At 38.0% G+C, this 14,498-nt stretch overlaps 2 protein-coding genes across 3 annotated transcripts; both read right to left on the reverse strand.

Moving 5' to 3' along the window:
- Nucleotides 1-577: 577 nt before the first annotated feature.
- On the reverse strand, nt 578-3,127 carry LOC113297345 (probable inactive heme oxygenase 2, chloroplastic). Its single transcript, XM_026545781.1, has 4 exons — nt 2,374-3,127; nt 2,059-2,285; nt 1,083-1,190; nt 578-955 (listed from the first exon to the last, which is right to left on the reverse strand). Exons 1-4 carry the CDS (start codon nt 3,041-3,043, stop codon nt 863-865), a joined length of 1,098 nt encoding a protein of 365 aa, XP_026401566.1. The 5' UTR covers nt 3,044-3,127; the 3' UTR covers nt 578-862.
- A 242-nt stretch (nt 3,128-3,369) lies between these two features.
- Nucleotides 3,370-10,784, reverse strand: LOC113297354. 2 transcript variants are annotated; one of them, XM_026545801.1, is made up of 10 exons: nt 9,784-10,784; nt 8,185-9,324; nt 6,893-8,077; nt 6,645-6,686; nt 5,758-5,834; nt 5,309-5,393; nt 5,131-5,214; nt 4,906-5,007; nt 4,725-4,806; nt 3,370-3,968 (listed from the first exon to the last, which is right to left on the reverse strand). In XM_026545801.1, exons 1-10 carry the CDS (start codon nt 10,531-10,533, stop codon nt 3,916-3,918), a joined length of 3,600 nt encoding a protein of 1,199 aa, XP_026401586.1. In that variant the 5' UTR covers nt 10,534-10,784; the 3' UTR covers nt 3,370-3,915. The 2 variants fall into 2 exon arrangements, with proteins under 2 accessions (XP_026401586.1, XP_026401578.1); XM_026545793.1 differs by having other exon boundaries at nt 4,708-4,806; nt 9,784-10,783.
- Between the last annotated feature and the right edge of the window lie 3,714 nt (nt 10,785-14,498).

Consider the following 14,498-nt stretch of genomic DNA (forward strand, 5'->3'; position numbering starts at 1 on the left):
TGGACAATGAGTCAATGACATTGGGAAAGTCATTTTAGCCCGATTTAGGGTGTTAACAGACAAAATTGTTATAATAAAAAAAGGTGAAAGAAAATGCTACTGTAAATTGTTTTATTGACAAATGGGATTTGATTATAATTTATAATAAGACATACTCCTTCCGTCCCACTCCTAAGTGACCTATTTGAAATTTGCACAATTTTTAAGGCAAGCAAGGAAAATAGTATTTTTAATCATTTTTTACAATTATACCCTTATGAATAATAACTAGTGAAATTTAAAAATGGTTTATCTCTCAAAATACTCCACGGATGTTCGCAAATTTCATACAATTGAAAAGCATTTTAAAACACCTACGTAACGAATATAAACATGCCTATCAAATTATACATATTTCATATATTATTTATAATTAACTAAAAGGATAATTCCGGAATATCTCATTGTTTAGTGATATAGGTCACTTATCATTGGGACAAAATCTAAAATCAAATAGGTCACTTAGGAGTGGGACGGAGGGAGTAGTATACAAAAAGTTCGGATCTTTCATGGTTTTATTTTGGTTCTTCAGATTTCGGACGGGATATGTGGATCTAATCCACAACTGAAATCTCATCCTACGTTGTAATAAACCACCAACACATGCTCAATTATTCAGCTCTGTCTGTCAAATGTCGATTAAAAAAATCTGCATGATTAGAATCGACTCTACTGAGATTCAAAAATCTGAATGATTAAGGAGTCTGGAGTCGAATCATACATAGATCTTTCTTAGTCTGGCCTGCTTCACACCTGACTCATGGAAGATTGTAAATCAAATACCTCACATGAACTCATAAAGGCTAGAACTTTGGCGCTAGCATTACAAAATGATTAACCGGACAATCTGGCCTAGAAAGCGGAATGACTTTGCTGCTTCTCTTAAGCACTTGTTCTTCTCATCCCTGGTCCAGTGCTGAGTGACGACCACAAGTACAAAAAATAATTTAGAAAAACAACAGTATGATTAAGAGAAATCTTGGTGGCAAGATCTCGAGTTTCCTTTTATAGAATATTCAGACTACATATTTAGTGTCATTTACCTCTCCAAGCTTGTTGAGGTTCTCTCCGACAGCTTTCAATAACATCGGGGCTTCCCCTTCCCATCTGTTGAACTCCAACTCCCTTCCTTCAAGAATCCTCTCAGACACCTACAGGTCAACATTTGAATAGTGAACCATTCCTCACTAGTCATAAACTCAAATCTGTTTTAAGTAAAAATGTACATTTGGACTGTAACCGATGAGAAATGCAAGTAATACCAGACGATAACAACTTGATCAAGGCTCAAACATTGTTACACTCAATGATTCTTAGTAATAATGCAGCTACCTGAGTTATTACTTCCGCCTTGATTCCAAGGAGCACTAAACAGCAAATAACAACAACAACCAAGCCTTTAGTCCCAAACAAGTTGGGGTAGGCTAGAAATGAAACCCATGTCGGAGTCACTAAACAGCACATGCCAGAAAAAACACAACATGTATCCCATAAATTTTACAGGATGGCGAAGAAGAATGTTTGCACATGACTACCAGATAATTTAATGTAGACGAAATCACTCATTAATTTCTGAACTTGTGCAACACTCTCATGGGAGCTAAAATTGTGGTTTACGAATTAATCTCCAAGCTTTGCATAATGCTGACATGTCTAAGCACGGGGTTCAGGTAACCTGGCGAGTACTTACGGCAAGCTTAAACAAATTAAACTGAACACATGACAATTGCAATGAAACCAACAGCACTCTAGACATAGTACAATCCTATATTTTTCTGCGAGCACCCTACTTTACTAGCAAGATCCAACATTTCACATATGAAGAGTGTTTCTAACATGGCATTATTGCATTGCTAAAAGAATCTAAAATACAGCTTGTGATGGTGAAATACGAATATATACCGAACTCAAAAAAGAATCTTTCGCCAGCATCATATATTAATGGAAGATTACAATGGAAGAACATTTCAGGGATGGCTATTAAAACTTTAAGAAACTTTGTGGATAGTTAAATTATACCTGTTTGGAAATAACTTGTCCCCCAGAGATATGTGCAAAGTAAATGTTATAGAAATGGCAGAGAAACAAAGGAGGACTTGTTTTTGCTAAATTCTCTAAATACTCAGCATATGAGACACCAGGACTACTAAGCGGTGGAATCTCTATGTTATATTGTTGTTGAAACCATTCTAAATCTTGTCTAAGCCCTTCTGATCTCTCCAATCCTGTCCTCCTAAAGTATGTATCTATAGAGAAATAAAAAAGACCCCAGAATTTTAATTAAACAAAACAGAAATCAGAAGAAGGAAAAGAGGGGAAAGATAAGACACTTACAAGCAACATCTTCAGATTCATAAGCAACCCTTTCTAGGGTTTCAAAAACAAGCTTGCTGTTCACAAGGTATTTGACGAATCCTTCAATACTTGGTATCCATGTCTCACCACTCCTATCCTCTACTTCCTCCTTGGCCTCCTCATCTGATGACTCCCTTTCTTCTTCTGATTCATCACCATCGCTATCTTTATCACTGGTGTTGTTGTTGGCGTTATCGTTACGGAGTTTCATGGCAACAAATCTCATTTCTTCAACAATACCTTCGTTTTCACCAGGGTATTGCTTTCTATATCTCTTTCTTTTCCTAAGCAATGGAGGAGCTGAAGTTGAGGTTGTCGTTGTTGTTGCAGTAGGAGAGGTGGTGGTGGTGGAAAATGACGAATTTGGGTAATTGTCATCAGTGGAAGAGCAACAGGAGATGAATGAAGAAAACCTATCTCTATTTTTCCTGAAAGGAATGGCCGTTTGTGCTGGAAAATTAGCTGACAATGATGATTGTGTGAGAAGTTTCAAATTTGATAGTGGGGCAAGAAATTTTAGTACCAAACTTTTGTTTGTAAATTTGTTAATGGTGGTGGTGTTGAAGTGATGAAATGGAAGAAGTGTTTTCTCCAGTATCATAATGCCACTCCCACCACTACTGCCACCATTAACACATGAAAACACCATCACTTCTTCTTCTTCTTCTTAAACCTCTTCTCCTCGCCGCAAACCCCCCTTTCTTTTATCTGTTTTGTGAAGAAAGAAATGACCTGTTGTAAGCTGTAACTTCCCAAGTTCTTATCTACTTCTCAAAAGAGTCAAGCATCCAGACTAAAGTCAAACCTTGGTGTGTGCCTTTCTTCTGTCTGAGACTCTGAATACCCATTAACAGAAACATGGCCAAAACGCCAGCATAGCCCCTCACCTGCCGTTAGTTGTTGCACTAACAGAATTAACATAGTTGTTGGGTCATCTGTCTAAGTCAAGCAATTAATGAAACTTTGCAACTCATATGATACAAATTATGAATACTTGAATTCCCATTGAAAATTTGGAGTTCCGAATACATTTTATAACCGTACAACAACGAACTTTGTATGTACATGTTTCTATCTAACTTTACTCTGCGTCCTCTCTCCTAGAAATGGAGAACTTAAATCATCCCACATGCTAATATATCTTGTGTTCAAATTTTGGGATTTGGGTTTCTACAGAAAAAATTTACATCTACCTTTTGCTTCCATGTTCAAGTATAATGGATCTACAAACTGTTGCAACTGGTTTCTTGCTATTGAGTCTGAAATCAAGGTTTAGACGGATATTCACAAGAGTCTGCCGCAGAGCTTGTTCAGGCAACAGGACTGTTATAAGACGAGTGCCTTAGAAGAAGAGATACCGTTGGCCACGAACTCCGGGTAGCAAGCTTAACACCCTTGTGACTTGGGATCAAAATTCTTGTACTGAAAACTCATCATGTAACCTGAGCTTTTAGCTTTTGTGCGTTAAGCTTCTGAGCTTTTAGCTTCTGCAAGAGGTCTAATGTTTCTTTGTAAGATGGATCAGAGCGACTCATTGGCTTGCAAGAATTTATGTGATCCGTCGAATCTAATACCTGAATCCAAAAAGTAGAGGAAGAAAAACATGAACAAATGTAATCTTTATGCTGAATATAAATTGGCTGTTGTGCGTTGTTAATTTCATATAGACGTTCTGTAGTTGCCATGGAGTTAGAAAGATTGAGAGCCAATAAGTTTACTTAGGACTCAATACTTATGGACTTCCAGTTCATGTGTTTGAAAAATATGAAGACATCTTTAACACAGATGGTCATGATTATGAAAATTGCAAAAAGCAAGACTAAACTTTGGCTGGGGGTAGAAGGCACCGACTAACCTACAGACAAATCAATTCTTTGTATTTTCTAAGGGGGGAAACATTATGATATGAATCATCCTAAGCTTCAGAACTGGATCTATTGTATTCTTAAGAAACAAGCTCTTAACCCGATGCCTATACACAGGATTATCAGGTATCATAGTTTAAACGCAGAAATTGGTCACACGGTAGTAGTTATCTTGCAGTTTTCTTATTGTGGGCTTACTTCTTTTGCAATTCTAACTATGTGCTGGGGATAAAAGCCACAGACTGACTTGCAGGGAATAGTATATAAAACAGATAAAATCAATCCTTTGTATTCTCTAAGGGAGAAAGCATTATGAATACCGATCATCCTAAGCTTCTTGAAACTGGACCTATTGTATTCTTTAAAAGTACCTCTTTACATTAGTTTCTTTCTAGAACTTTCCTTCCTAACAGAAAATGTGAGCAAAATGTGCTTGCATCAAACTTACAACAATTTCACCAAAACCTGGATAGGATGATTCAAGAGGCACAATTTCCATCCGAAAGGCCCATCCTCCATAACCTTCAACAATTGGAGTTACCTTGGTCTGTAAGAAACACTTGTCAGCTCAAAGAAGACACTGAAGAATGATATTAAAATGACATCAAACTAGGTGATAGTGGTATCTTGTGAAAAATGGTATTACCTCACAAAAACTAAGAACCTCAAGCCGTCCTTTACTATGAAGTTGACGAATATAGTCGTTAAGTTCGACCAGTCTAGCACATCCACTTCGCAACTCCCCTATCTACAAAATGCCTTGGTTGATATGTGTATTCAACAGGTTTATTATAAATAAAAAAAATGGAAATTCAGACACCAACACAAAACAGCCTAACAATTTCTTCAACTTCAAAAGAAAAATACTAACACTTGGAGCTGGACGTAATACAAGACCCATTCGCCAAGGCATGTCTGCAAGTCTGCTGCCAAAATGTGGACAGCTATAAAAAACCTGAAACCAAGTACAAAAAGACAAATATAAATTGGAAGTAACATAAGGAGAACCCTGGAGTGAGAAATTATGAGATTCTTTACACTACACTTACAACTCCGACGGTGTTGTCGACAAACTGTTCGAGATTTTCTTGCTTTGCATGATTCAACATCTGCTTAACAACCAGGCCTCCCATACTGCAGAGAAGAACACAAAGAAAATCAAACACATAAATACAGGCACCCATTGGCAATAACACAGACTTGCTTATATGTAGTAAAACTGGGACACCAAACCCAAGAAAAAGTAACTACTGACTGCATAAAGAACTTGAATCTGCATAGAAACTATTTGTTCCATTCTATCAAAGGTACACTCTTCTATTTACGTGATGGTTTGATGAGATTTATCTTTGACATACAACAAAACAGAGACACATAATAAGTTTTAGATATATTTAAAACTCCGCATGGGTAACTCTTTCAGGTTGCTCAACATGTTTAGTTTAAAAAAATCTTCAGGATCATGAAAAGGAATATGCTGGCTAATCAAAAGTACAACCTGTGTGTCACAAATACTACAGGACGGCTTCCAATGCCTGCGGCAGTTAGCTTTTTCAATAGCATCAAACTGACTTCCTGCACCAGTTTTGAAAGTACAGAGGTTAACATCAGGTACCAGAAAAACTCCTTGAAGTTTCATTTTATATAAATATATACGTAGAGATATTTCAATCTAAAGATCACATGCTCCACTACTCTTCCTACATTTCTTTCTATTTATTTTTATTGACCTGTATTCCTTAAGAAGCTCAAAAAAATAAAAGAAATACACAAAGTCGACAATCATTATGATTAACTATATCATTCTAGTGGAATCAACTCTTTGGGTAAGGAAAAGAGTGTAGCAGACTGGTACTAAGAGACCCACCACCCATATAACCACTACTACACTCCCAAAGATCACTCAATTAGAGAGCCGCACTCCAAATTGAGGTTTGTACCAATCTAAACTGAGACTAATAAAACTTTGAACAAACCTAAGTTGGTCGGGTAGTATTTGTTGGTTTGGTCAGACAAATTAAAACTTCATTCAACAACTTGTAGTACCTATCAGATCCTTTGTTTTTAATCTCCTTGTGATGTTGGTAGCATTAACCTATAAATAACTACTTCAGATCTTTGGCAGATATCAAACCTATTATCATTTATGCTAAATCCTATTGTACGGAAGCAACCTGGTTCAGCAAACTCTCCAGAGTATAATGTCAAAAGGATGGCTTCTTATTTATCGGTTTCATATACAACAAGCACCAGACTCGCATTTCATAATAAGAACCATATCTTGTAAGAAAACTGTCCAGCAACTAATTTGACTCTTTAAAGCATATGAAAATGAAATACAAAACAGGTAAATGTAAATACTAAATACATGATAATAGCACAAACCTGAAGAGGCAAAGTAGCTCCAGACCACTGAGTTAGATTTGTCTGCATAAATCATTCAATTAGATGGTACATGTTCATCAGAGGTTCCAACCTGGACACTTTCTTGGAATTAAAATTACCAGCTGCTAAATTGATTGATAATTAAGGGTTCAGAAAAAAATTAATTTTTCGTTATCTCAGGACACGATATAGAGAAAACCACCTAAAGAAACAGTTTCAAAGTATCAAGCGCCGAAGTATAAACACACCTTGTATTTGACAGAAAACACCCGAGCATCAGGAAAATCAGCCGCAAGCCATTCCCTTGGCCAAAATGTTCCTAGCTTCCCAGCCTCCTGATCTATCTTTTCAACCAGGCCAGATTTACTAGTTGTTGAGGACTTATTTTCGGCTATACGCCAAGTCTTGAAAGGGCCTCCACGTAGGCCATGAACAAAGACAATGTCCAGTATAGCATCATCATCTTGTGAGCAGCTCTCAGACCCGCTAATAGAAGTAGATAAACCATCATTTTCTGAATAGCCAGTCACAGTTGTAGACTCTCCGTCCCCGGATTCTTCACCAGATTCACCATCGCGCAAATCTGGTTTCTTTCCAGATGGAGTATTAAGTTCACTACTCGAATCAGTTTTATCAGGACACTTCCAATGTGGCATTTGAGGGTTAATTAGAAAAATCATGTCATCATATTTAGGGCAAGTATTATTTTGGTTTCCCGAGTCCCCATCATGACCATTATTATCATCGGAACTCCTATCCATATTTTCTGAGCAAAATACGTTCAATAATGTGGCCCTCGCGTAGCTTTGAACCTTGAGGTCATGGCAACCAGGAAGCTTACCATTAGCACAATCAGCCAGCCATTTGCACCAAACTTCATCTGCTATTACGGCCTTCCGGACTTTCGGAAGAACAGAAAGGATAGTTAACAGCCTAGCTGCATGTCTTCGGACGTGAGCTGTAGGAGGAACTCTAACACTAGAGGAATCATTTGCATCCACAACAGAAATTTCACCAGGGGAATTCTTTATTTGCTCCTGCATCTCATGAACTCTTGATGCATCATATGTTTCAATGGCAGCAAGCTGCTCATAATCATCCCTCAAAAGGAAACGCCTCAGCAAACACAACATCCCAAGATCAACTATTTTGTTCTGGCACACCGTATCATCAGTAGAAACCTCCGCAAGGGACTTAATACCCTTAAGTGTGGCCAAAGCAGAATCTGCAGCGTCAAACTTACGCAATTTGTCTTTATTCATAGCTTTGAATGGCGCCGCAAATGGTTCCAAAGAAAGCAGCTCCCCAAGAGGGAATGTATCAATAGAATCTTTGTTTGTTCCTAATTGAATCCCAGCCAGATTAACAACAGCAACAGCCAATTGATTGGTGATCTGTTCAGCAATAAGCGCATTGGACTGATCAATTTGAGTCTGCAAAGACAGTTGACAACCATAAATGGGTTAAAACTAGTAAAATCAGATACAGTTTTTTATACGTAGGCATAGGATACGCTACTAAAAAGTTAACATCTCCGTACCTTCACTTTGTCGTTTTTAGGCTGACTGCTTCCTTTGGATGTTGTCTTGTTGGATGCTAGAATCTCTTTCAGTATAACAGCTAACCATCCTTGAGAAATTGGAATTGACAATGGTCCATAGGTTTCAAGTATGTATGAAAGGATATTTGTTGCTGAACCCCGGAGGTTGTTCGACGAAAAATTTCCACAAACCCAGGGTAAGAGAATACTGGACCACTTTTGACTTTCTTCTAGAGACAAATGCATTTCTCCAGCACATAACAATTCCAAGGCCTTAGCTAACGCTTCTTGCACATGCCCATGCTTCTGAGTCTCTTTAGCAATATCTCTCATTATGTGAAGACCTTTTTCCATAACTACCTTCTGTGCACCGCGACTTCTTTCAACAGAAACTAGGAAGGCAGATAAAGCAACTCGAACCAACGGAATGTCTTTATTTTTACTCGCTTGTGCAGCAGTGGAAAGAAGACTTGAACTCCAATCAGGAACAGAATCAAATAAGGGTAATGTCTTATCTTCCAAAAGCAAGCGAGCCACCAAACTCCCATGCCATTTCACAGTTCTCTCGGGTGCTATTAAAGCAGTCATGACAGCATTCCCATCCTGGTCAAGTTCATGAATATGAGATCGATTAATATCTGAAGCCGATGCCCAATTTGCTAATGCCCATGCTGCAAAAGGTACAGCAACATGTTCACGCTGCAAATCATCCCATAGACCTGGAGCAGAACCAGATGCTAGCCTTCGCTCCGGTCGCAAGTTATCATGACTTCTTTGCAACATCGGAGTTGAAGGAACATAAGAAACTGGTCCTTCTTGGTCAGCGCTGTGGTGAACTCCATTTGTTCTTGACAAACCCAACACAGATGTACCTCCAAGAACCTTTAATCCAATACCTCGCAATCCTGTTCCACCATCATCATCATCTTCCTCAGACTCATCCAAGTGCACACCACCTTCCTCGATAACTTCAATTGCTGTGGCAATATCTCTTATGTCTGCATGTACTGGCAGAGAAGGTTGAAATACTTCTTTGTCTAAGTTATCACAGTTGGATGTGACAATGTCCATAATAGCAGCCACAAGCATGCTCTTACCCTTGGAAACCCCAGCATTATCAAGTGAACTTCGTCTATCTTGCTGCTCCAGCAAGAAAACAAATTCAAAACATCAAAATAACTCGAAACACAGAACATAAGAAACAAAAGTAAAACAGCATGACCATTATGATATAGAAAACTGAAATTCTACTTGGACTCAGATAGGACTTTCCTACGGCCTACATGCACGCCTCGTGTTCAGGATCTCAAACCCTCTTTTAGCTTGTGATTCTTATCTGCCAATCTGTTTGAGATTCGTCAACCATTCTCTATGATATCTCCTAGCCTTCAATTTCTACATGTTATTTAAATGCATATCTTATCTCACAAAATGTTGCACCATTGACTAAAAGGTTTTCAGAATGAACCTCCATTCTAAATTGCAAGGTAATATATCTCCAACATTTCGAATTTGCCATACATATACTACTTAGACAGAATATGAACATATTTACTACAATGTAATAATTGCTATTCAAAAATGATAAAAGCCTATTACCTTTTTGTCTTTTCGTGGTTGAAAAGAAAAGATGAACTTAAGAAGGTTTGGAACAGCACGAGGTCTTCCAAGCACAGCTTCACATACATTCGGATCAGAAATTAGATAGGAAAGTGCTCTTGCAGATTCAGCTTGAGTACCAGAATCCTTTGAAGAAGAAACAGTTTCTAATAACCAATCCACAACAGCTCCACTACCAGCACCAACAATGGCAGATCTACGAGTTTCACTGGCCGCGACAATATCAGCAAGCAATGATGCAACCCTAAGTTCAAATCCTAATCTAACTTCTTGATTTGCAGATGATAAAACCGAACTTAACGATCTCCATAAAACAGTAGTAGCAACACCAGTTTGTTTCATTTGATTAAAAATTTTCATAAAAGAATTCTTAGATTTCTCAATTGAATGTTCAAGATCAATGTAATCATATCCAGATTTCTGACTAATCGTATCATTGTTATCAATAAGTACTGAAGCAGCAACAATAGTTGAAATTAGGGTTGCTGAAATCGCAAATATGGATTTCCGAGATAGAGTACGAGCAGAAGATGATGAAGAAGGGGAAATTGTAACCATTGGTGGTGAAGAATTAGGGACATTTTGGGGATTTTCGACCTTTACGGGTGGAAGTTCAACAGGGTTTTGAGATAGTCGTCGTGGTGATGATGAAAAAAATGAGAGATTACGACGAGAAGCAATAAATTGAAGATTACGACGATTTCTGATGCAGATACGAATCAAATTCATGGTTAAACCATCAAATCAAAACCCTAGATAACTTTTTCTGTTGTTCATGTGGAAAAGGGGGTTTCCCGCAGAGGCGAATATGGCGGCAAATATAAGTACTGTATGGGAGAAGTAGAGAATCGAATCGGGAATAATGCATTAACTTGGAGAAAAAGGATATAGGCGGGATATGCCGGCCTGCCGGGATTGAAACCAAAATGGGCCTATAATTCAGGTGTTTGTAATAGGTAGGAATGCCACCTTTGGTAGAGTTTGCAATTCATGGAACACCTGGAATGGCAAATCCGGAACTGGAATGGCAAACATTCTGTTCAGAAATATGCGTGTTTGAAACGTTTTTTTTTTTTTATAGAAAAAATTTAGGCTTGGATAGGCAGCTAAAGTACAAAGCATTGTTGATGGAATGGAGATTGTCACTCCTCCTGCCATCATTGTTTTTACAGAAATTGGCTAAATGAAAAGCATCAATGTTTTGAGAACGGTGAATGATATTGAGATTCAGAAGAACAAAAGAAACTGGATGGATTTTGTTGACTGAATCGTCTTCATGGTTGTGAATTCTTTCATGGTAACTGAGTTGAAATCTTCCTTTTACAGCTTCATGGTAGAGAAACTTGAAACGAGTTAAGACCTCCAATGATTGAGCAGATATTTGCACATTTGTTTGCTGCTATTTTTTAGCCCACTAGAATGCTAGGTCTGCTCCTCCTGATGCCCCCCAAGGTCCTGTGTATCCTGGATATCCTCTGGTTCCAATGATTGTTCCTGTAAAATCAGTCATAATTAGTGCAGTATAGTAGAGATGGTTCTCAGAATGTTGGAGGGTACATATCTTAAGTATGTTCCCAAATTCTGAGGAAATGTTTCTGTTATATGGGGAAATGTCCTGACTCATAGTTGGGTCAGTTTCCTCAGGGAGAAGAGTAAAGTCATTTATAATATGGTTCTGCATGTCATGCATTCGATGGTGATTGCACAGATGTTGCTTTATACGCATAGCTGTAACTTTTGCATTTGGTTGTATGTTTCTGAAGATTAGATCACATCTAGCCTTCCAGATATACCAGCAGCTGGTAGCTAATATACTTTTTTCATTACTTGGAATTCCTGATAAGAACCAAGAATTTAACCAATCTATGAAAATAGTATTGTGATCGAAATTGGTGTGATTATCACCCATAATCTCCTTCCAAACTTGTGTGGCAGCAGGACAGTTTAGGAACATGTGGGTCATGGTCTCTTCTCCCCCACTGTTGCAAACAGTGCATCTAAAGTTTATATAGTGAAGGATACTGGTTGTTTTTGCATTAGTGGAGAGAATTCCATGTGCACACTTCCAGATGAATATTCTGATTACAGGAGCTACCTCCATCCTCCAGATTTGATCCCAATTTCCAGCATGTGTATCATTTCTGTAAAGATGTTCAATTTTTTTCTTATAGAGGTCTCTCACAGAGAAAACTCATTTTTCAGTTAAGTTCCAGATAATTCTATCTTCTTCATTTGAGTGTGGCTTTGCAGATTCAGAATCTTTGTAACTTCATTTGTGTTGAAGAGAGTAATGACTTGAGCTTCATTCCAGGTTCCATCTAGAAGAAGAAGAGATTTCACCTTTTCTATGTAGTGAGGACAATTATGTGGCTTTTGTAGTCTGGAGGAGGTATTTGGTATCCAAATGTCCTCCAAATGCTGATTATCTTCCCATTTCCTATTCTCCAATTACAATGATGTTGTATGTTGCTTATTCCTTCAAGGATTCCTTTCCATATCTAGGAGTCACCATATTTTGACTTAGTATCCATATTGAGAACATTTCTACCTATTAAGTACTTAGCATCCATGAGTTTATACCATAGAGAATCTTTATCATGCTCCAGCCTCCAACCAATTTTAGTTATCATGAAGCTGTTGTAAAGTTATTAGTTCATGAAGCCTAAGCCACCCAGATCTTTTGGCTTGCATAAAGAAGTCCAAGCTTTAGAATAGTAACCAGTAGGATTCTCTATGTTTTTTCCCCAGAATAAATACCTTCGAAGTTTATCAAGGTCTTTGCAAGTTTGCTTTGGAATCTTAAAGCAGTTCATTTGATAGACACGGGCTGAGGAAGTGACAGAATTGATGAGAACTTCCCTACCTGCAGGGTTTAGAGGGGCATATTTCCAACCTGAGAGTCTGAGCTTCATATTTTCTACTCCTGGTTTAAAGGAGCTGATTGTGATTTTGTGAGTAAATAGGTGGAATCCCAGGTTTTTATCATCCAAGTGCAGAACTTGAACTCCCATAAGACCGCTGATGTGAGGAATGAGGCTTGGATTAGTGTTTTTGCTGAAGAAAACACCAGATTCATTGAAATTTATAAGCTGCCCAGAAGTGCTTCCAAAGAGTTTCAGAGTCTTCATTATATTATGTGCTTCAATCAAGTTTGCCTTGCAGAATATCATACAGTCATCTGCAAAGAGGAGGTGACTAATGGGTGGAGTTGCTTTGCAGATCTTGAGTCCTGTAATGATTCTTGTCTCTTCAGCATGTAGAAGAGTTCTTGAGAGGGATTTCATGCAGAACAGAAATAAATAAGCGGATAGAGGATCCCCTTGCCTTAGCCCTCTGGTAGGTTTGAAGAACTTATCAGGAGAGCCATTGATAAAAACAACAGAAGTAGATGTGGAGATACATTGAAAGATTTTGTTGCACCAGAGTTCATCAAACCCCATTTTTCTCATAATTTCCATTAGCCATATCAATCTTAATACCCATAAAGCCATTATTACCTTTTTTCCTCTTTTTGATCTCATGGTGTGAATTATTTCATGGGCTATAGCTATGTTGTCAGAGATTTGTCTTCCAGGGATAAAGGCATATTGGTATGGGGAAATGAGCTTGGGTAGAAGGGATTTCATTCTCTGGGCTAGCAGTTTGGATATGATTTTGTAAGTGGTGTTGCATAGGCTTATAGGCCTAAAGTGACTAGGAGAGGTGGGGTTATCAATTTTTGGTATGAGGGATATGAAGGTAGAATTCATTTCCTTCAGAATATGGCCAGAAGAGAAGAAGTTTTGGACCATTTTGACTATGTCAGTTCCTATAATATCCCAGTTGGACTTGAATAAATTTGGGGGAAAACCATCTGGTCCTGGAGCTTTGTCACTAGCCATGCTGAATAAGATAGCTTTGATTTCATCTGGATCAGGGGTTTTGTTGAGAAGCATGTTATCGGTATTTGTTATCTTTGTTTGTATGAGATTGATAAGGTCAGTGGAGGGGATAGTGGGCTCAGCAGTTGTCATTTGGGAGAAATGATTTGTGAAGCAACGCTTTACTTCTCCATAATCTGTGATCCATTGGCCCTTCTCATCTTTAATTGTCTCAATCTTGTTTCTTCTTGTTCTGCACTTGGTTGCTCTGTGGAAGTAGCTAGTATTTTGATCTCCCAATTTAATAAGCTGATCCCTGCTCTTGGTTTTCCAGAACCGCTCCTCAATATCAAACCAATTTTTGAGTTGTTTCCTAGCATTTTCTAAGGCATGTCCTCTATCATCTCTGAAGTAGTTTATATGTAACCAATTTAAGTAGTATTGTTTGCTTTCCTCTATATTATAGTTTTGATGTTGCCATACACTTCGTTATTCCAAACTCTGAGTTGCAACTTAATGTCTTTCAGTTTTCTAGCAATGATGAAAGCACTTGAGCCAGATAAAGATTTCTTCCAGCAGTCTGCAATGATTTTCCTGCAATCTTCATGATCTAACCAAGGACCAAAAACGTTTTAAACATAACGATTTGGCACAAAATATTCGCCGTATTTGGGAATGAGTACTTTATGGGTTTGGTAACTTGGTAATAACAGTAGTAAAGACTGATCAACCTCCTTTGTGTCAAACTTTCAACTTAGCATACAAAGTTGCATCCAACAAGAGAGCAAAAATTGTTGAACTTATTCAAAATGGGAGTTGGTGCATTCAACTAAA

Source organism: Papaver somniferum, chromosome 1 (assembly GCF_003573695.1).
Source record: "Papaver somniferum cultivar HN1 chromosome 1, ASM357369v1, whole genome shotgun sequence".
NCBI classification, from domain to species: Eukaryota; Viridiplantae; Streptophyta; class Magnoliopsida; order Ranunculales; family Papaveraceae; genus Papaver; species Papaver somniferum.